At 40.4% G+C, this 21971-nt stretch overlaps 1 protein-coding gene across 8 annotated transcripts in view; it reads left to right on the top strand.

Moving 5' to 3' along the window:
- The window catches only part of HEPHL1 (hephaestin like 1), a 76972-nt gene that overhangs the window by 27643 nt on the left and 27358 nt on the right, over positions 1-21971 (top strand). For all 8 annotated transcript variants that reach the window (XR_012076423.1, XR_012076421.1, XR_012076422.1 and 5 more), the window contains 8 exons: positions 1301-1513; positions 2156-2335; positions 7665-7919; positions 10696-10864; positions 13285-13424; positions 13571-13702; positions 15255-15466; positions 17310-17460. Coding sequence is in view for 5 of the 8 variants with exons in the window: in XM_072968961.1 (XP_072825062.1) it covers positions 1301-1513; positions 2156-2335; positions 7665-7919; positions 10696-10864; positions 13285-13424; positions 13571-13702; positions 15255-15466; positions 17310-17460 (1452 nt within the window). In the remaining 3 variants the exon portion in view is untranslated. The remainder of the gene's footprint in view (positions 1-1300; positions 1514-2155; positions 2336-7664; positions 7920-10695; positions 10865-13284; positions 13425-13570; positions 13703-15254; positions 15467-17309; positions 17461-21971) is intronic.

Below are 21971 nucleotides of genomic sequence, written 5' to 3'. Positions count from 1 at the left end.
TTCTCCTGGAGTCTGTGTGCTTTTAATGTGATGTCCTTCTGTCTTCGTCCTGTTTTGGAAGCTCAGCTTGTTTTCAGAGGCCCTCCGTTGGCGCCCTCTTCTGTGCTGCTCCCAGCACCTGTTGGCAAGCAGATTGCGCCTCCTCCTAACAGGGGGTCAGGTGCAGCTCTCCTCTGCTGTGGGCGGGCGGGTCACTGCCCCTCCGGATGCCGCAGTCAGATGTTGCAGACTGGCCAGGCTGGAGGGCGGGTCGTGCCCCCTCCCAGCACCTCGGTCAGGGGCTGTGTTCCTGCCCGACAGGCGGGGGGCCGCTCTCCCTCTGCCTGCGCCACCCGTAGCTCCGCTGCTCTGTGCGGCTGCGCGCTCCACGGGTGGGCTCGGGGAAGACGGAGGGACAGCCTTGTCCCTGCTCGGAGCCAAAACCCAGCTCCTTGTTTGTCTTTGTGGAGCAAGTTCTCTGAGGGACCAGGATGGAAGGATCCTATCTGCCCCGAGCTGTAGGCCCGTCTCAGTGTGGCCCTTGAGGCTGCTAAGCCCTTCGGTGCGGACGCAGGTTTCGCCCCTGCCCCCTCCTGGGTGCTAAGAGCCGGAGAATATGGCGGCTGTGCCTGAGCCCCACCTCTCTTCCCCTGAAAAGTTTCCGCGGGTTTTCAGAGATGGGGGTATTCACCCTTCCCCCGAGAGCACATCAACCTTGCTGTTTTATGGAGGGCCCAGGTTGTTCTGTCCTGTACACCCACAGCCCCGGCGCCCAGCCCCTTGCAGTCCCCCGGAGCTGCCTCCGTGCAGCCGCCCCCGTCCTCCGCCCGGCTTGTGCAGCCTGGCCCTGCCCGCCGCTGCCGGCCCGCGTCTCAGGCTGGGTGTCGGGGGGGGGGGGGGGGGGGGACACGCTCTGTGACTGTTTAACTTAGTTCTGTCAGACAAGGGCTGCTCTGTACAGATCCGAGCCTCGGAGGCTCCCCATCCGTCCCGCTGGCCTCTCAGTTGTAGAGGGGAGACCCAGCGAGCGAGCGCCAGTCCTCCTTTGCCACTCCCTCCCTGCGGGACCCGTCCCTCGCTGCTTTGCCTTTTGTTCTTTCTTTTTTCCTTTTCTCCTACCCGATTTTTGGCGTCTTAATCTTTTGAAGAGGGCGATGATCTGTCGGAGTTCCGCAGGTGCTCTGGTTGGCTGAGTGGGTCTGTAGATGTGGGTCTTGGTGTATTTGTGGGAGAGGGTGACTTACGGGCGTCCTTCTACTCCGCCATCTTCTCCGTTGAATCGACCTCTGCATTTTAACTATGTTTTATTTTATCTTGGAAGGAGCCCTGTATCCAGATGGAACATCTGGAAGGAACAAGGATGATGACATGGTTCCTCCTGGCAAAAACTATACCTACATCTGGCCAGTGAGAGAAGAATATGCCCCTGCCCCAGCGGATGCCAACTGCCTGACCTGGGTGTACCATTCGCACGTTGATGCCCCTAAGGACATCTGCTCTGGGCTAATTGGCCCACTGCTGGTGTGCAAGGAAGGTAAGGAGTCTCTTTCTCTCCCTCTCTCCCTTTCAGGAGCCTGTTCCCATGTCTGTTGAAAAAATGTATAAACTTTGGGTCTTGTCTTGCCTACTTCCCTTGCTTCACACAGCTGCACAGAGAACACAAGTTCTCCCAAACTTCCCAAAAGATTAGAGAAATTCTTCTAACATAGAGGATCCATAGCAGGGACAATAATTCAGACTCTGCCTAAAAACCATCATAGCATTCTGAAACTTATATGCTTTAAGAAAACACACAGAGACCACACACAGAAAAGTGTAAAATGTAGTCAAATGACCAGGGATGCTTTTGCCTCATTATTTCACCCCCATAATCACTTTGCTATTTTATTTCCTAATAATTGATTTACTGCATCTGTGCTCTGTTAATAAAGTAGATTTCCTTTAGCCATGGCCAGGTTTCCAAGTCAGTGATTGTGAAGATTTCTGTTTTATGACTTTTCTGTGATTCTGTCATTTCCATCAAAGCCCTTCACTGCTTTTATTTTTTGGGTTTCTCTTGCAAGTATAGGTCATTGACAAACTTCAAACTTACCTGATACCATTAGCAGGAAGGAAATCCCATCTTGATTTAGTCTACTTTGACCTTTTTTCCTTCTCTTTTGATTGTGCCTGATAGGTATGTTACATAAATATTCAGGGACAAGGACTGATGTGGACCGAGAGTTTGTTATAATGTTTACTCTGGTGGATGAGAATCAAAGCTGGTACCTCAATGAAAATATCAGATATTTCTGCACTGACCCTGACTCGGTTGACAAAGAAGATGCTGTTTTCCAGAGGAGTAACAAAATGCATGGTGAGTGCTCCCATGTTATCAAGTATATACTGACTGCCTCTTATGTATTTGGCACTACAGGGGATACAAAACACACAGAAATGTCAAATCTAGTTTTCCAAGATTTGTAACTTAGTGATGAGAATAATAAGAAAATGATTAAACAATACATGTCAGAACCTGGAACAAAGAAAGAGAGCAAGAGAAGAAGAAAGGAACAGAGAGGAACTACAAAAAGAGAAAACAGTTAACATATGGCAATAAGCACATCTTTTCAATAATTAGTTTAAATATAAATGGACTAAATTCTCCAATCAAAATACATAGAGGGGCTGAATTGATGAAGAAAAAAAAAAAAAACAAGACCCATCTATATGGTACCTGTAAGAGATATACTTTAAATGTCTAAAGAGATGAAAAAAATTATTCCATGCAAATGGAAACCAAAGAAAGCTGGAATAGCTACACTTATATCAGACTTATATAGACTTTAAAACAAAAACTGTAATGAGACCAAGAAGGATGTTACATAATGATAAAGGGGTCAATCCAATAAGAAGATATAACATTTTAAATATTTATGCACCCAACATAGGAACACCTAAATATATAAAGCAAATATTAACATACCTAAAGGGAGAAATAGACAGCAATACAAGAGTAGTAAGGGACTTTAATACCCCACTTACATCAATGGATAGGTCATCCAGACAGAAAATCAATTAGGAAATATTGGCCTTAAATGACATGTTAGATCAGATGGACTTGACAGATATTTATGGAACATTCCATCCAAAAATAACAGAATACACATTCTTCTCAAGTGCACATGGAACATTTTCCAAGATAGTTCCTATGTTAAGCCACAAAACAGTCTTAATAAGTTTAAGAGGATTGAAATCATATCAAGCATCTTTTCCAACCACAATGGTATGAAACTGAAAATTAATTACGTGAAGAAAACTGGAAAATTCACAAACATGTGGAGACTAAACAGCATGTTACTAAACAACCAACAGGTTAAAGAAGAAATAAAAAGAGAAAGAAAAGATACCTTGAAATAAACAAAAATGGAAATACAGCATACCAAAATTTGTGAGATGCAGCAAAAGTAGTTCTGAGAGGGATGTTCATAGTGATAAATGCCAACCTCAAGAAGCAAGAAAAGTTTCAAATAAGCGACCTAACTTTATACCTCAAGGAACTAGAAAAAGAAGAACAAATGAAGCCCAAAATTACTAGAAGGAAGGAGATAATAAAGATTACAGCAGAAATAAATGGAATAGATGCTAAAAAGACAATTAAAAAAATCAATAAAATTAAGCTGGTTCTTGAGAAGATAAAGAAAATTGACAAACCTTTAGCTAGACTCACAAAGAAAGAAAGAGAAAGGCTGCAAATAAAATCAGAAGTGAAAGATGAGATATTACAACTGATGACACAGAAATACAAAAGGAGCATAAGGGACTACTATGAACAACTATATGCCAACAAATTGAACAACCTGTAAGAAATGGATAAGTTCCTAGAAACATACAACCTACCAAGCCTGAATCACGATGAAACAGAAAATCTGAACAGACTGATTACTAGCAAGGAGGTTGAATCAGTAATCAAAACCCTTCTAACAAACAAAAGTTCAGAAACAGATGGCTTCACTGGTGAATTCCACCAAACAGTCAAAGAAGAATTAATACCAATTCTTCTCAAAATCCTCCAAAAACTAGAAGAGGGGGAAACACGTCCAAACATCTTTTATGAAGCAAGCATTTCCCTGATACCAAAACCAGACAAGGATACCACACAAAGGAAACAGAAAAGAAAAGAAATATACAGGCCAATGTCCCTGATGAACATAGATGCAAAAGTCCTCAACAAAAGATCAGCAAACCAAGTCAACAATATATGAAAAGGTTCATACATCATGATTAAGTGGGATTTATTCCAGGTGTGAAAGGATGGTTCAATATACACAAATCAGTTAAAGTGATACACCACAATAACAAAATGAAGGCTAAAAATTATATGATCATCACAATAGATGCAGGAAAAGCATTTGACAAAATTCAACATCTATTTATGGTAAAAACTCAACAAAGAGAGTATAGAGGGAAGATACCTCAACATAATACAGCCCATATATGACAAGCCCACAGCTAACATTATACTCAGTGGTGAAAGACTTAAAGCTATTCCTCTAAGATCAGGAACAAGACAAGAATGCCTACTGTTGCCACTTTTATTCAACAAACAGCATTGGAAGTCTTAGCCAGAGCAGTTAGGCAAGGAAAAGAAATAAAAGTCATCCAAATTGGAAAAGAAGTAACTGTCACTATTTGCAGATGACATACTATTATATATAAAAAAAACCCTAAAACCCCTAACTCTTAGAACTAATAGGTTAAGTAAATTTGAGGGATACAAAATCAATACACATCTGTTGCATTTCCTTACGCTAATAATGAATTAACTGAAGGAGAAATTAAGAAAAATCCCATTTATGATTGCATTGAAAAGAATAAAATACCCAGGAATAAATTTAACCATGGAGGTGAAAACCCTATATATTGAAAATTAGAAGAGATTAATACAAGAAATTGAAGAAGACACAAATAAATGGGAAGATATTCTGTGTCCATAGATTGGAAGAATTGATATCATTAAAATGCCCATGCTACTCAAAGCAATCTACAGATACATTGCAATCCCTATCAAAATCCCAAAGGTATGTTTCACAGAAATAGAACAAATAATCCAAAAATTGTATGGAACCATGAAAAACCCTCAATGGCCAAAACAATCTTGAGAAAGAGGAACAAAGCTGGAGATATCATATGCCCTGATTTTAAACTATTTTACAAAACTATAGTAATTAAAACAGTATGATATTGGCATAAAAACAGACACATAGATCAATGAAACAGAATAGAGAGCCCTGAAATAAACCCATGCATGCAAGGTCAATTAATTTACAACAAAGGAGCCAAGAACATACAGGAGGAAAAGGACAGTTTCTTCAATAAATGGTTTTGGGAAAATTGGACAGCCACATGCAAAAGAATAAAACTAGACCACTGTTTTACACATACACAAAAATTAGCTCAAATTGGATTAAAGACTTGAATGTAAGATCTAAAATTATAGAACTCCTAAAAGGAAACATAGGCAGTAAGTTTTTGAATCTGACACCAAAAGCAAGAGCAACAAAAGCAAAAATAAACCAGTGGGACTACATCAAACTGAAAAGCTGCTGCACAGTAAAGGAACCATCAACAAAATGAAGAGGCTACCTACTGAATGGGAGAAGATATTTGCAAATCATATGTCTGATAATGGACTAATATCCAAAATACATGAAGAACTCATGCAACTCAATAGCAAAAAACCCCAAACAATCCTATTTAAAAAATAGATAGAAGGTCTGAATAAACATTTTTTTCAAAGAAGTCATTCAGAGGGCCAATATGTACGTGAAAAGATGCTCAACATCACTAATCATCAGGGAAATGCAAATCAAAACCATGAAGAGGTATCACTTCAATCCTGTTAGTATGGCTGTTATCAAAAAGGCAAGAAATAACAAGTGTTAGTGAGAATGTGAAGAAAAGGGAAAGCTTTTGCACTGTTGGTGGGAATGTAAATTGGTGCAAACACTATGAAAAACAGCATGGAATTTCCTCCAAAAATTTAAAATAGAACTATCATATGATCCAGCAATTTTACTTCTGGGTATTTATCTGAAGAAAATGAAAACACTAATTCAAAAAGATGTATGCACCCCAATGTTCATTGCAATATTATTTACAATAGCCGAGATATGGAAACAATCTAAGTGTTTATCAATGGATGTGGGAGTGTAGATTGGTGCAGGCACTATGGAGGACAGTATGGAGGTTCCTTAAAAAACTGAACATAGATTTGATCTATTGCATGTGATCCAGCAATCCCACCCCTGGGCATATATCTGGAGAAAAATTAAATTCAAAAAAACAAATGCACCCCAATGTTCATAGCAGCATTATTTACAATAGCCAAGACATGGAAACAACCCAAATATCCATCAACAGATGACTGGATAAAGAAGATGTGGTACATATATACAATGGAATACTACTCAGTCATAAAAAAGAATAAAATAATGCCATTTGCAGCAATATGGATGGACCTGAAGATCGTCATTCTAAGTGAAATGGGCCAGAAGAGAGAGCAAAATGCCATGTGACATCATTTATATGAGGAATCTAAAAATGATAATAATAAGAATACAAATGAACTACTTATTATTTATAACTTAGATGACTGATTTCTTGAATATGTGTAAGCACATTTGACTGTCCTTTATGATTGGATTACCGCATTCTGTTGATTCTTATTTTGTAGTTGGCTTTATTCCTTTGATAACTATGTAAGTGTAAAAAGCTAAAGCTCTAATCTGTTCTTAGAAACAATGAATAGTACATATGTGTAAACTAAAAAAATGTGCAGTATACTGTATATCTGTATTTACATGCAACATAACATATATGTGCAGTTGAACTGTAATAATTCTACCTAATAAAACTGAAAAAGAAAAAAATAGAGTATTACTCAGCCATAAGAAAGAATAAAATCTCACCACTTGCAATAGCATGATGGACCTTCAGGACATTATGCTAAGTGAAATAAGTCAGATGCAGAAGGCAAGTACTGTATAATCTCACCTATATGTGGAATCTAAACAAACAAAAAACCAAAACCAAACCAACCGACCAAACAGAAACCCACCAACCTCATAGTACAGAGTAGACTGGTGGTTACAAGAGGCAAGGATTGGGGGTGGGAGAAATAGGGGGGGAAAAGTAACATGTCTCATAAGTCCCTTCAAATCAGTTCTTTTCCTTTCCTTCTTGTCACACCCTTTGTCCCTTTAAGTAGCTACTATGTGTCAGCTTTTCTGCTAGGTCCTGGTAGCTATAAGATGAATAAGACAGGGTTTCTAACTGCAAGGAACAGATCTGGTGGGGAAAGTAAATATGCAGATAGAGGTGGAAGATAGGAGGTGGCCAAGCCATCCTGGAAGTATGAGCAGCACACTTGTTTACTCCTGATCTCATGGTGTTCATGTGGCGGCTCCAAGGCTGTTCTCATGTTGCTGATCACTTTCACCAAGTGCTTTTCTCTTAAAAAGACCAATGCCTTTCATTCTTTTCTGAGACTACATTATGAAAGAAGCTGTGCTTTTCTGCACAAAAACATTGCAACCAGTAATCTGTGCTGATTTTTCAGCTGTGCTAGAGTATATATTACCACTGTTTCTGGTTCTGCTCCCCTCTGCATGGGAGTCTCTTCTACCAGTGTTTTTGTTTTTCAGCACTCAACGGATACCTCTTTGGAAACTTCCCGGAGCCTGAAATGTGCGTTGGTGAATCGGTGTCCTGGCACCTGTTTGGGATGGGGAATGAGATAGACATCCATTCCATCTATTTTTATGGTAACACCTTCATCAGCAGAGGGCATCGGACTGATGTTGTCAACCTGTTCCCAGCCACCTTCCTGACCACAGAGATGATAGCTCAGAATCCTGGGAAGTGGATGATAACCTGCCAAGTCAGCGATCACCTCCAAGGTAAGTAGGGCAAAGACCAGTGTGGAGATGCTTACAGTGGTACAATTAAGCCACACAGTCAACGGTGCTCATTTCAGTGCCTGCTGTTGGATACGTTCTTGTACGTATTGTGTTTAATTAAATAGTAGACATACAGGAAAGTGTACAATGCTTAGTTGGTATTTTATCAACAGATATTTATGATTATTTCCCTGTGAACTAGGTAGGAGGGGATTGAAAGAAATAAGACCTTCTAGGAACCTGGAATCTAGTAGTTAGATATAGTTAGACATTTACAAAATGAATAAAATATGAGGCAGAATGCTTAATGCTCTTCAAGTGCTTTGTCACTTCACTGGAGCAATCAGAGAGGCTTCCTGTGGAGGTGGTCCCCCTCAGAGCCTAGAAATATGGGTAGGAATTTAATAGATGAAGAAGGGGAAAAATGGCTTTCCAGGCAGAGGAAGCAACATGAACTGGGAAAAACACATGTTCTATATGAGCAACTGTGAATAGAATGATAAATGCTTAGCACTGGAAAGGAATTTATAGATAATCTTGACCAATCCCCCATCCAATTCTTAAATTTCCTTTTGGACCTCTGTTTTAAGTAATTTGTAGCAGCTTGTTTCACCTCTGGGCTGCTCTGTGAGGACATTCTTCCTTATATTGAGACAAAATCCAATGATAGATGCAAAGTCCTATGAAAGGGGAATGATAAACATTTGTTGACTTAAACACCTGTTGAATGACATGGTCCAGGTTCCTTGGGACCACATTGAATAGGTCTTCAGGGCTATGCCAGAGGAGTGATGAGAGAGAAGCCTTAGAGAGGCAGATGGGGCCCCAGCAGGAGCAGCTCTGAATGGCAAGACTAAGGACTGTGTCTGGAAGGTAATAGTGAGGCCTTCTAGAGCCTTAGGCACACTTATGACATCTTCAGTGCAGTGACTTAGAAAGATAAATATCATGTCTGTGTGCAGAAGGGACTCAACAGAGAGATTCTGGCCACTGGCTGCCAATTAAGGGAGTATTGGTAACATTAGAGTTATGACACAGCAAAAGCCTGGCCTCACACAGTAAAAACAGGAATAGAAAGAGAAAATGTGTCATTGCGATAGACACAGATGAAATAATGGGTGATTAAATTTGGATACTGACTAACCACACATAGTCACTGCAGGGACCGGGATGCAGCTCTGCAGCGCTGTTTCCATAACACATTCTTGTTCCCATCAACCTTAAGCAGCTAATCTTCTCATTTGCCTGCTAAGTTATTCCGGTTAAATTCAGTTCAGCAAATGTTGAGTTGCCCAATTAATATGAATCAGACACTCTCCTAAGAAAACAAAGATGAACAAGACGAGGTTACCCTTTCCTCCACCAGCTTTGTTGGGGTATAATTGACAAGTGGGAATTGCATATACTTTAGGTGTACAACCTGATGTTTTGATATCTGTGTAAATTGTGAACTGATTACACATTCACGCTAATTAGTATATCTATTACCTCACATGGTTACAACTTTTTGTCTGTGTAGTATAACACTGGAAATCACCTTATGCAAGGTGAATAAATTCTGCAGATCTAATTCAGCATGATAGCTGCAGGCAACAATACTGTGTTGTATACTTGAAATTTCCTAAAAGGGTAAATCTTAAGTGTTCTCCACACAAGATCCCAATTCTTAAAGGTTCTCATGCGGTTAAATCTGAGAAGAAACTAGTTTTAAAATCAAGGCATTAGCAGCCATTTGAATTTAGTAAGATTGCTAAGTTTGGCCAGTAGTTATGGGCATAAGCTGAAATAATATTACTGAAATACAGTATTTCGTAAATTGTCCATGTCCTCAGATAAAAGTTATTGTAGAAAAATTAGAAAATACATATAATTCAATTTTAAAATCAGTAATCACAGCTAGAGATAACAGTGTTACATTTTGATGAATATGCTCCTTCTCTGTTTTCTAGACCTTAATATGTGAATGTGTATGTTGTATATAAAATGAAATCTATCTATTAATGCTGCCCCATAGCTTACTTTTTCCATTTATTAATATATCAGAAATATATTCACATGTGAATAGAGACGTACTACATCATTGTTAATCCTTTCACTGTCCTTTATAAGGAGATTACAATTTATTTAACCCATATTCTATTGTGTCACACTTATATTTTCCCCATTTTTGCTATTATAAACAATACTAGTAAACATCAACTTACAGAAATGCTTGTACTTTTGTCTGATGTTTCCTTGGGAAAACTCCTAGATTTAGAATTCCTGGGTTGAAAAGTTTAATTTTTTTAAAGCTATGGACATGTATTGCCAAATCTTCCTTTAGAAATTGTTACTCTTCACTCCTAGTGTGTGAGCATTCTCTCTTCCCCATTCATCTGCCAGCACTAAGAATTATTAATCTTTCCAACTTTACCAATCTGATAAATGAACAACAGTGTCACTTGATTACTATTAAGGTTGATTTTTTTTTCATTTGTATGGGCCAATGGTATTTCTTTTGTGAATAACCTACAAATGTCCCTTGCGCATTTTCTATTGGGGTATTTACTTTTTTCTTTCTTATTTGTCACAAGTATTTACCTATTCACCTTTTGTCATATATGTTAAAATATCCCCTTCCCACAATATATTTTTTTACTTTTAACTTTGTTTAGTGTTTTTGTTTCCCATACAAAACTTTTAAATGTTCATCCAAGTCCAATCTATCCATCTTTTCCTGTGTGATTTCTCTTGCGAGCATCTATACCCTGGCTGATGGTTTTCCTTTGTTCTGCAGCTGGTATGCTGGGGCAGTACAACGTTGGTAACTGCAAAAGTGATGTTTTTCACCCCAAGATGAAGGGTCAACGGAGACACTACTTTATAGCAGCTGAAAAAATTCTTTGGGATTACGGTCCTCAAGGCTATAACAAATTCAGTGGCTTTCCCCTCAATGCCTCTGGCAGGTAAGCTCTCTTTGCTGGTATTTCTAAGCCTCTTATAAGAGACGTGTCTGTTAGGCTTTTTACTGTGATTGCATTTGTATTCCAGGCACTGCTCTTGTAAGCACACCCCGTATAGATGGCATAATGACATCACTGAAGGCTCTCTGAGCCCCAAAATGTATATACTACTGAGAACTGGCAGGCTATTTATTGCTTTGTGATTCGCTGGCCAAATCAAAGCACTAGATTCATTCATTCATTCATTCATCAAACATCTCATGAGCATCTACTATGTGCAAGCTACCACACTATGTGAGAAATACTAAGCTGACAGAGAAAAGAATAAGGCCTTTGCACATACGAAGCAGACAGTTTTGAAAAGGGAATAAGACAGGACTCTCTTTCAATGGAGATGAACTGGCCAAGGAAGTTTACCCTTTTTGGTTCAAGGATAGCCTGGTTTATGTTAAGCCCCCTCTACTCAGAATTCCTTTTCCTCCCTGTCTAGTACAACGCCATTTTTTCCCCCTCAAAATCTAACTCTAATGTCACCTCTTAAGTAAAGCCTTCCGTGACACCTGAATAATATTCTCTGGGCTCCCATTGCATATCGTATTTTTCAAGTGGAATCTAACAAATCATTAGGTGGATGCAGACTCCTGTAACTTCCTATTGTGGAACCATGCAGTGGTGTCTGAAAGCATTACAAAAGGTACAGTGTGATACCAACAAGTGTTGCTATTGTCCTTTAACCCTCCTAATGTCTGAGGGAATGTTTAAAAAAATCTCCTTGTGATCAATAAGCTACCCTTTGTTTCTTTCATTGTAAATTTCCTTCCTTCATTCATTCTTCCACCAAACTGATGCACTTGAGCCTTGCCTAAAGAATTTGTGTGGACCATATATGCAAAACTCTTTGATGTCAACATGCTCTGTTGACCATATTTTTCCATAAACAGAGTAATGAGAATTAACGTGGAAAATTATGTTTAAGAAGCCTTCCAGAATTCTGAAGCACCTTATAAAATATGAAATATTAAGCTATAGTCAGTCAATATTTAATGTAATATATGAAAGCACAATGGATTAAGTGACGTGAGGGATGCAGGGACGTCCAAGACAATGTTCTTGACCTCAGGTGGAGAAACGAGCTGAGTTCACAGGAGAAGAGAATTGACTTCACAAGTTACAGATAAGATGAAGATGAGTTGTCCAGACAGGAAGTTCGCTGGGCATTCAGAGAGAGCTAAAATAGGCAAAAACACTTTGTGGAGGAAATGAACTTAAGCAGGGTCTTGATGAATGATAGAATTTATAAAAGTGAATAGTAAAGGGAGGGCTTAATGCAAAGCATCTACCAGAAAGCAGAGAGTGATTAGATCAGAGAGTGAATGACTATTGTGGGGGAATGGCATAGGGAGCCAGTATTTGCATAGAGCAGTAGGGAGAGAATTGGGGTAAACTAGGTATCAATTGCTGAGATCTCTAATCTGTCTGAACTTTATTTGATTGGAAATTGGAAGCAACTGAAGATTTTAGACTAGGTAAATGACAATGCAAGCGACTCTTTTGAAGAGTAATGTATTAGTGTGCATGTTGAGAAAAAAAAACAAACCTGAGTGAGCCAACATGAGATAGAGGATGCCAAGTGCATGGTTAGGAGGTTCATATAATGGTCCAAACACAAGATGAAGAGGGTATGCATGTAGTGGGGTTGTGGCTGTGGGCAGGAAGGAAAGGAAAAGATGGGGGGGAAAGGTGAAGAAAAGAAAGGGTGCAAAATAGCAGGTTACAAAGTCAGGATGGACAAGAGAAGGGGATGACACAGGAAAAGAAGACAAAGCCTGCGTGACTGCCAGAGTGATGGTACAACTGATAGAAATAAAGTAGGATGGAGATAGCACTAGTCAGACGTTGTATTGCTGTATTTCACAGAGTTGAAAGTTGGTATTTCATGTATATAGTTTAGATGATAACTCTCCATTAGCTGAACTGTTTGATTAACCAGACACTCCATTCCTTAGTCACGCCAGACATCAAAGAGCTTACTATATGCAGAGACCATTCACACTGACACCAGCAAGAGAGAGGGATGCTCATTCTGCAGAGAAAGCAGTTAGCTCTTTGTTACTTTGTAGGACACCATTCTGGGACTCCAATATTGGTAGGTAAGGAGTTTACCTGTGCCTTCTTCGGTTGCTGGACCTCTGGGGAAGAAAGTTCAGTGGCTAAGAGAGAAGTGAACTTGAGCATCAAACAGTTTCTGAAGACTTTCAAGGCTGGTTGGCTATTCCTGGGACCTTTGTTGAAGACTGTGCTGTCTTTTCTGGGGAGATGGGTGGATGAGTGGGCTAGAGATAATTACAGTGAAGCTCCATGATTAAGGCACTTGGTGGACATGCAGAGACGAATTCTCAGCCAGCTTCCCTTTCTTCCCACAGTGACTCTGCGCTCTACTTCACACAAGGGGACAACAGAATAGGAGGAAAATATTGGAAGGCCAAGTATGTAGAGTACATTGATGCGACTTTTACTCGAAGAAAGAGACTCTCGGAGGCAGAAGCCCACCTTGGAATTCTTGGTACGGTAAAACCATCGGTCATGTTTTGAATGGGGGAGATGTTTCAGGAGGGCACGTGCACCTACCATGGAATGACTTCTCCTGCTCCTGTTTGCGTCTCTCTGTCTTGTCATCCTCTTCTCCTTCCTTCTGTCAATATTTTACAGGCCCTGTCATCAAGGCAGAGGTTGGTGATACCCTGTTAGTGACCTTTGCCAACAAAGCTGACAAGGTCTACAGTATTTTGCCCCACGGTGTGATCTATGACAAGGCCTCTGATGCGGCCCCCAATGTCGATGGTAAGTCTCAGCCTGGGCCTTGGGAGGAAACAGGATGAGTGAGCCAAGGACTTAGACCTGGACAGACTGATTCAAACCCAGGCCCCTTCACTTCCCAGCCCTGTGAGCTCGGGGAGTTGTTTCAACTTTCTCAACCTTATTCTCCTCACATATCAAATGCGAATAATGACATTCACCTTGGGAAGGGAAGGAGAGAACTCAGGACAGGGTCTGGCCCACAGTAGGTACTTAAGCAATGTTAATGCCTTTCTTTTCCCCTTAGTAATACAATAATGTCAAAGTGAGCCACTTTCACAGTCACCCCCACTTCTTTCTGCTGTTGGTTGCATGGGATTCTGGGTGAAAGCTGAGGGGGAGATCTGATTTCCAATGTTTTACTGAAATCAAAATCTTGCACGTGGTCTTTGCTTTGTATCTGTTGACAGATAGTTATTTAAAACCAATATTATGTGCTCAGCATCATATATGGCCTCTCCCAATCACAGAGTGGGTAGCACAGGCCCTCTACATGTGAGAAAGACAGCTTCTGCCCAGCGGCCGCAGGAACCATCCTTGCATTCATGATACTGCTTAGGAATCTCTTGGTTGCATTGGAAGCTTTCCCAACACTGCAACAGACATCATGCCTGCCTGGGATACTTCTTCCTGCCCAAGTATGAGGCTAGTCCTGGTCCAGAGTAGGCTTTGTGGTGATGGGGAGGGAACAGAGAAGGAATGGAGGAAGAATTCCTCCTCCCTAGACCCACCTTCCCCTTTTCCTGCTGCAGGAACATCTCTTGTACCTGCACTTTCTTCCTTGGTCACATGCTCACAATGACTTGTGTGTGCATATACAGAAGGAACACTAGCGACAGCTGAAATGTCTACACTTTCTATCATTTAACTCAGCAAACTTACTGGGCACCTATTTGCAAAGCTCCAGACAAGATGCAGAAAGGCTCTGGCTTAGTCTGGTTGGAGAGATTCGGTGTGTCTGTTTGGCAGTACAATGTGAGGGTTAAGTGCAAAGTCTTTGGAATCAGACAGCCCTGAGTTTGAATCCTAGGTCTGTCATTTATCAGCTTTGTTACCTTGGGTCTTCACTTTCCTCCCCTAACTTGTAGTTTTTTGGGTTATTTCCTAGTTCCATTGTCTAGATTTCAAACTCTTTTAGAGACAGGGCTCTTGCTTAACTTTTTGGGGCATCCTCTGCAGGGTCAAGTATAATATATTCCACACAGGAGGCACTCAATGATATTTTTATGGATTTACATTTATAGATTTATATATCAAATGGGTAATTGTCACTCTTTTAATATTTGCTAAACCCAGTATTTGAGTAAGAAGTAGTATCTGTGAAGATACCAAATGTGAAGAAGATAATCTTTCGATATAAGTTTCTATCTCATAAAACAGCAGATTGTGGCAGTGAGCTCGCTGGTAGGATACAGTGAAAACAGCTGTCATACCAAAAGCATCACCAGAGACAGGCACCCAGGGCTGGAAGACCCAGGCTGACAAGTTTAGTGCTCTCGGCTGCTGCTTTGAGTAACTGTATCATTTATCTCCTCAGGATTTCTGAAGCCAGGGGCACATGTTAAGCCAGGTGAAACCTTCACATATAGGTGGACGGTGCCTGAAGGCGTGAGCCCAACGGCTGATGATCCCCCGTGTCTGACCTATCTTTACTTCTCAGCAGTCGAGCCAATCCAGGACACCAGCTCTGGCCTCGTAGGGCCTCTGCTAGTCTGTAAAAAGGGCGTTCTCAGTGCTGATGGGACACAGGTAGGTCATCAGAGGTCACCAGGTTCTTCTTAGGGTTATATGTGAGCAAGATAAAAAAATATGACGACAGATTAGATGCTAATAAAGAGTCAGTTAACAAAAAGCGATTTTCCTCAATCCTAAGTACACTGAGTACTTAGTATTTGCTGGATGTTGTGTTGAGGGCTTTACCTACCATATCTAATTTAACTTTCAAAAAAAGAGAAAAACCATGAAGTGGGGACTACTCACATTCTCATTTTGCAAATGAGGGAATTAGGGCTCAGAAAAAACAAGTCATTCGCCCCAGTTTTCACAACATGTAAGCAGAATGGCAATAGAACCCAGGATCTTTTAAAATATATTTGATACCTTATTTCCCCCCTCCTCAATTTTTTGTATTATATTTTGAAAATTTTTAAACCTACGTTATTTCTTTCCATAGCCCACAATCTTAAATTATTGCCCTCTAAAACACCATGTGATAAAGGCAGTAAGTGTACATGAGGTATATGAGAGCATAAAGCAAAGAGAACCCATGTCTTTGATGAAGAGTTAGGAAAACATCATGGAAGTGGGGCACCTAAACTGGACGTTGAGGTTGAATAGGGTGGCAGACCATCAAAGTTGAGGGGCTCTATGCATGAAGGACAGAGCCCTGCAGGACATGGCAAGTTCAGTTTGCTGCAAGGAACTTGGCCTCGCTTCGGTCCAAGTGCCAGGAGGGAAGGGCCAAGAGAAGAGGCCGAACAGGTAGGCTGGGACCCGTCACTGAGAGAGGAGATTGTCCAGTTTAAGGAGAGAGGTGTGGTCAGATGGCACTGCTGAGGATGCCTCTGGAGCAGGCAGGGGTGAAGGGTGGGTTGGAAGGGAGTGTGTCGGGATGGGAAGATGGTTGAGGGACAGAACATAGAGTTACCTCTCTGGTTCAGCTTTAAGGAAAAGCAGATTTCAGCAATGCAGGAAGTTGTGTGGTCAGACAAGCTCAGATGGACGGATTAGGAATATACACAGTGGGAAGTAATCCATAGTCTCTTCAATCTCAACTCAAGTTCACATACTTTAGCAAAGTCCATGAGTTACACACATTCATTATTTCACTCAAGAACACGTATTGAGTGCCTGCCTTTCCGGGCATTGTTCTTCGAGCTGGGGATACAGAGGAACCCCAAACTTGCCTACTCTCACAAAGCCTACACTGTAGTGGGACAACAGTCAAAAAAATAAGTTTACAAATGGAGATAAATGCTGTAAGGAAGATTAAAGTGAGTTAAAGTGAACTGAGTGAGTTTGCAGGCGGATGGAAGGTGAGTGATGGGGTGGCCAGGGAAGCGTGCTCTGAGGAGGTGATGTTTGTGCAGGGAACTGAACGGAGTAGAGAGTGAACTGAGCAAGACCTGGGAGAACCTTCTAGACAATGAGGACAGCACATGAAAAGGCTCCAGGGCAGGAATGAAGCTGGTGTGTTCACAGAAGAGCCAAAGGCCAAGGTTGCTGGAATAAGCTAGGGGGTGAATGAGGTCAGGGAGAGAGGCTAGGACCAGGACACGGAGACCACGGGAAGGAAAGAAAGATAGTGATGATCGACGTGACAACAGGAGTACAACAGAGCAGAAGAGCTTCTGAGCAGGGACTTACTTCCTCTGAGGAGGTCACCCAGAGAGGGAGAAAGGTATAATGAGAAAGGTGATCTTAGGGGATGTAGAGTGAATTTATCAGAATCATGTCCAAAACCCTGAGTTACAAAATGACCCAATATATCTAGGGCTACCATTGAGCATAATTTTCTTTGTGTTAACTTTGAAAGTAGGGCTAAGAATTCCTCCAAGCTGTACTTTAATAGTCATTTCTGTCTTCCCCATAGAAAGGAATAGACAAGGAATTTTACCTGCTCTTCACAGTCTTTGATGAGAATCTGAGCAGGTATCTTGATGAAAATATTCAGAAGTTTACCTGGCGTCCCTTCAGTGTTGACAAGGAGGACAAGGAGTTTGTGAAGTCCAACCGAATGCACGGTATAAAAAATGTCTCTCCCTCCTGTAAAGGAAAGTCATAGTCGCATTTGAAGTGAAAATGTTTGCAATGCCTTAACTATCTTAATTTTGGTTTCTTGAGTATTGTTCTCAGTCCCGAGTGAAATACTTCATGGCTTCAGCCTCACAAGGTATGGTGAAACCTCCCTAACTCCCAGAGATGTGAAACTTAGTTAATACTTCTAAAGCACTTTATCAGCCTTAGATGAAGCAACACAAAATTTGAACTAGCAAAGATCACAGTACATCATAAATGTAGAAAGTTACTGACAAAATGCTCTCCCCCTGGGTTTGCAATAACATCATGATGTCTGATAACCTGAGTGACAGTTGGAGGTAATCATTATACAGCAAAGTCTCTCTAATCAAGTTGTATGCGTGACTGTCTAAAGTGTTCATTTGTAAAACACTAGCCATTCCTGTCCAAGATCGTCATGTAGGAGGAATTAGTTAATTATCTTTCTCTGTCTCTCTTCTGTCAGCTGTTAGCGATAGCAAACCACCTTGTAATTGGTACGATGACACAGATTCTCATTAGTCTTGGGCATGTTACCCAAGGTGGGAGAGTAACACACAAGAGTCCGAAATCAAATGGCTGCCAGAGTGTGGAGTCAACAAAAATGGTTAGAGGTAGGAGAACAAGATGGCAGAGTAGGAAGATGCAAAAATACATCTGTATGTGGAGCAATTCGCTCTGAAAACTAACCTGAGACTGGCAGAAAGACTTCTGTACAACCAAGGCTGTAAGGAAGATCCAACGAAATCAAGTAGGAAAGGAAGGGAAGCAGTCAGGTCCAGACCTGTGCCCCTGGGAGGCGGCTCAGAAGAGGAGGAGGATTACATAGGCGGAGACCCTCCCTGGGGTTGAATGATTCAAGCCACATCGTGCACCTCAGACCTGGCGTCTGATATTGGGAAGACTAGTCCTCTAGGCTGGTTGGAGGGCCAGTGGAACTAACAGGAGGGCCGTGGAAGCCAGGTCTCTGCTCATGAGGAGTGCACACACGCTTGCTTACTGGAAACAGGGCAGAGAGGCTGGCTTGAAACTGCATGTGCTGGTGGCCAGTTTCCCGTGACTTCCCCCGCACGCACCCCGGCCTGAGCCTAGCGATTGCTACAGGCCCACTTGCTTCATGACACAGCTTCACACTGGGGTGAGGACGACTGTGACCAAGTGGGAAGCTTGGCTGTGAGACACAAAGGAGGCTCAGGCCCGAAGCAGCATCTGAGCAGGGCAGGGACAACCATTTCTGGTGCTTATCCAGAAAATGCATCAGAAGTAGTTCAGGTCTCTGACTATGACCAAAGCACCACAGCCTGTGCCCAGACTCATGCCAAGTGCCCGCTCCAGCCCTTCTTGCTCCAGCGCTACTCCCCTTGGGGCAGGGGTGCCGGTGCTGGGAGCAGAGAGAGCACACATTTAAAGGGAATGGAGTAAGCTCAGACCCAGCCTTCACGGCTTCTGCTCCAGCAACTTGGGGACTTTAGCCAAGCTCATCAAAAAACAAGAGAAAGTATCCAAATTTAAAAAAGAAAGAAATGAAAGAGGAGAAATAGAAACCAATATTGCAGAGATACAAAAAAATCATAGAATACTACCAACAGTTTTACACTAACAAATTGGACAACCTAGAAGAATTAGAGAAATTACTACTAACATACACCCTCCCAAGGCTAAATCAGGAAGAAATAGACAATCTGAACAAATCAATCACTAGCAGTGAAATTGAATTTGTAATTAAAAAAAAAAACCTCCCAGCAAACAAAAGTCCACGTCTAGACAGCTTCGCAGGGGAATTCTACCAAACTTGTAAAGAAGAGCTAATACCAATCCTTCTCAAACTATTCCAAAAAATTGAAAAAGATGAAATGCTCCCAAATTCTTCTTATGAGGCCACCATTACCCTGAACTGAAAACCAGACAAAGACACTAAAATAAAATATTTGATGAATATTGATGCAAAAATCTTCAACAAAATACTAGCAAACAGAATCCAATAATTTATAAAAAGGATTGTACACCTGGTATTTATTCCAGAGATTTAAGGATGGTTTAATATTCACAAATCAATGTGATACAACACAATAGCAAAAGGAAGAATACAAATCACATGATCAACTCAATAGATGCAGAAAAGCATTTGACAAAATTCAGATCCATTCAGGTTAAAAATTCTCACCAAAGTGGGTATAGTGGGAACATATTTCAACAAACCCACAGTTAATATAATACTCTATGGTGAAAAGCTGAAAGCCTTTCCTCTAAAATTAGGAACAAGACAAGGATGCCCACTCTTGCCACTTCTATGTAACATAGTATTGGAAGCCCTAACCACAGCAATCAGACAAGGAAAAGAAATAAAATGCATCAAGTTGGAAAGGAAGAAGTAATATTGTCACTATTTGCAGATGACATGATACTATATACAAAAACCCCTAAAGTCTCACCAAAACAAAAACAAAAAAAAAACCTGTTAGAACTAATAAATGAATTCAGTGAAGTTGCAGGATACAAGATTACTATACAGAAATTTGTTGTTTTTCTATACATTAATAAGGAACTATCAGAAAGAGAAAGCGAGAACACCATACTGTTAAAAGTGCATCAAAAAGAATAAAATACCTAGGAATAAACTTAAGCAAGGAGGTGAAAGACCTGTCCTCTGAAAACTGTAAAACATTGATGAAGGAAAATGAAGATGATACAAAAATATGGAAAGCTATCTCATCCTCTTGGATTGGATGAATTAGTATTGTTAAAATGGCCATACTACCCAAAGCAATCTACAAATTTAATGCAACCCCTATCAAAATACCCATGACATTTTTCATGGAACTGGAACAAAAATCCTAAAATTCATATGGAATCATAAAAGACCCCAAATTGCCAAAGCAGTCTTGAGGAGAAAAAGGAGAATACTGGAGGTATAACCCTCCCAGACTTCAGACTATGCTGCAAAGCTGCAGTAATCAAAATAGTACGATGCTGGCACAAAAACAGACACACAGATCAATGGAACAGAGTAGAGAGCCCAGGAATAAACCTACACACTTATGGTCAATCAATCTACTACAGAGGAGGCAAGAATACACAATGGAGAAGAGACAGTCTCTTCAATAAGTGGTGCTGGGAAAACTGGACAGCTACTTGTACAAAGATGAAATTAGAACATTCTCTCACACCATATACAAAAATAAACTCATACTGGACTAAAGACTTAAATGTGAGACCTGAAACCATAAAACTCCTAGGGAAAAAAAAAACATAGCCAGAGCATTCTTTGACATAGATCGTAGCAATAGTTTTTTTTTGAACCTGTCTCCTAAGACAAAAGAAATAAAAGCAAAAATAAACAAATGGGACCTTTTGTACAGCAAAGGAAACCATCAGCAAAATGAAAAGACTACCCAGTCAATGGGAGCAAATATTTGCAAATGATATGATGGGTAAGGAGTTAATATCCCAAATATATAAACAGCTTATACAACTCAGTACCAGAAAAACAATCTGATTTAAAAATGATAGAAGACCTGAATAGACATTTTCCAAAGAAGATATACAAGTGTCTAACAGGTACCTGAAAAAAATGTTCAACATCTCTAATCATCAAAGGGGAAAGATAGGAGTATGAGATTAAGAGAAATAAACTACTATGTATAAAGTAAATAAGCAACAAGGGTATATTGTACAACACAAGGAAATATAGCCATTATTTAGTAATAACTTTAAATGAAGTATAATCTATAAAAATACTGAATCACTATGTTGTACACCTAAAACTGATATAATATTATAAATCAACTATATGTCAATAAATGTTTTTCAGTGCCTAAAGCAAGATAACAGGTGCTGAACTGCTTGTCTTCTTAGGACCAAGCATAACATCTGTGTGGTTGTTTTTTTTGAGGCCTTTAAAATATTGTGGGATAGTCAACCAATCTTCAACAAAGGAGGCAAGAATATATAATGGAATAAAGACAGTCTCTTCAGCAAATGGTGTTGGAAAAACTGGACAGCAGCATGTAAATCAGTGACGCTAGAACACTCCCTTACACCATACACAAAAATAAACTCAAAATGGATCAAAGACTTAAACATAAGACAAGATACAATAAACCGCTTAGAAGAAAATATAGGCAAAACATTATCTGACATACATCTCAAAAATGTTCTCCTAGAACAGTCTGCTCAAGCAATAGAAATAAAAGCAAGAATAAACAAACGGGACCTAATTAAACTTACAAGCTTCTGCACAGCAAAGGAAACTATAAGTAAAACAAAACGAAAACCTACATAATGGGGGAAAATTTTTGCAAATGAAACTGACAAAGGCTTGATCTCCAGAATATATAAGCAGCTCATATGACTTAATAAGAAAAAAAAAACCCAATCCAAAAATAGGCAGAAGACCTAAACAAGCAATTCTCCAAGCAAGAAATACAAATGATCAATAGGCACATGAAAAAATGCTCAATATCACTAATTATCAGAG

This window comes from Vicugna pacos, chromosome 10, assembly GCF_048564905.1.
Source record: "Vicugna pacos chromosome 10, VicPac4, whole genome shotgun sequence".
Taxonomy (NCBI): Eukaryota; Metazoa; Chordata; class Mammalia; order Artiodactyla; family Camelidae; genus Vicugna; species Vicugna pacos.
This window is presented reverse-complemented; position numbering and strand designations above follow the sequence as displayed.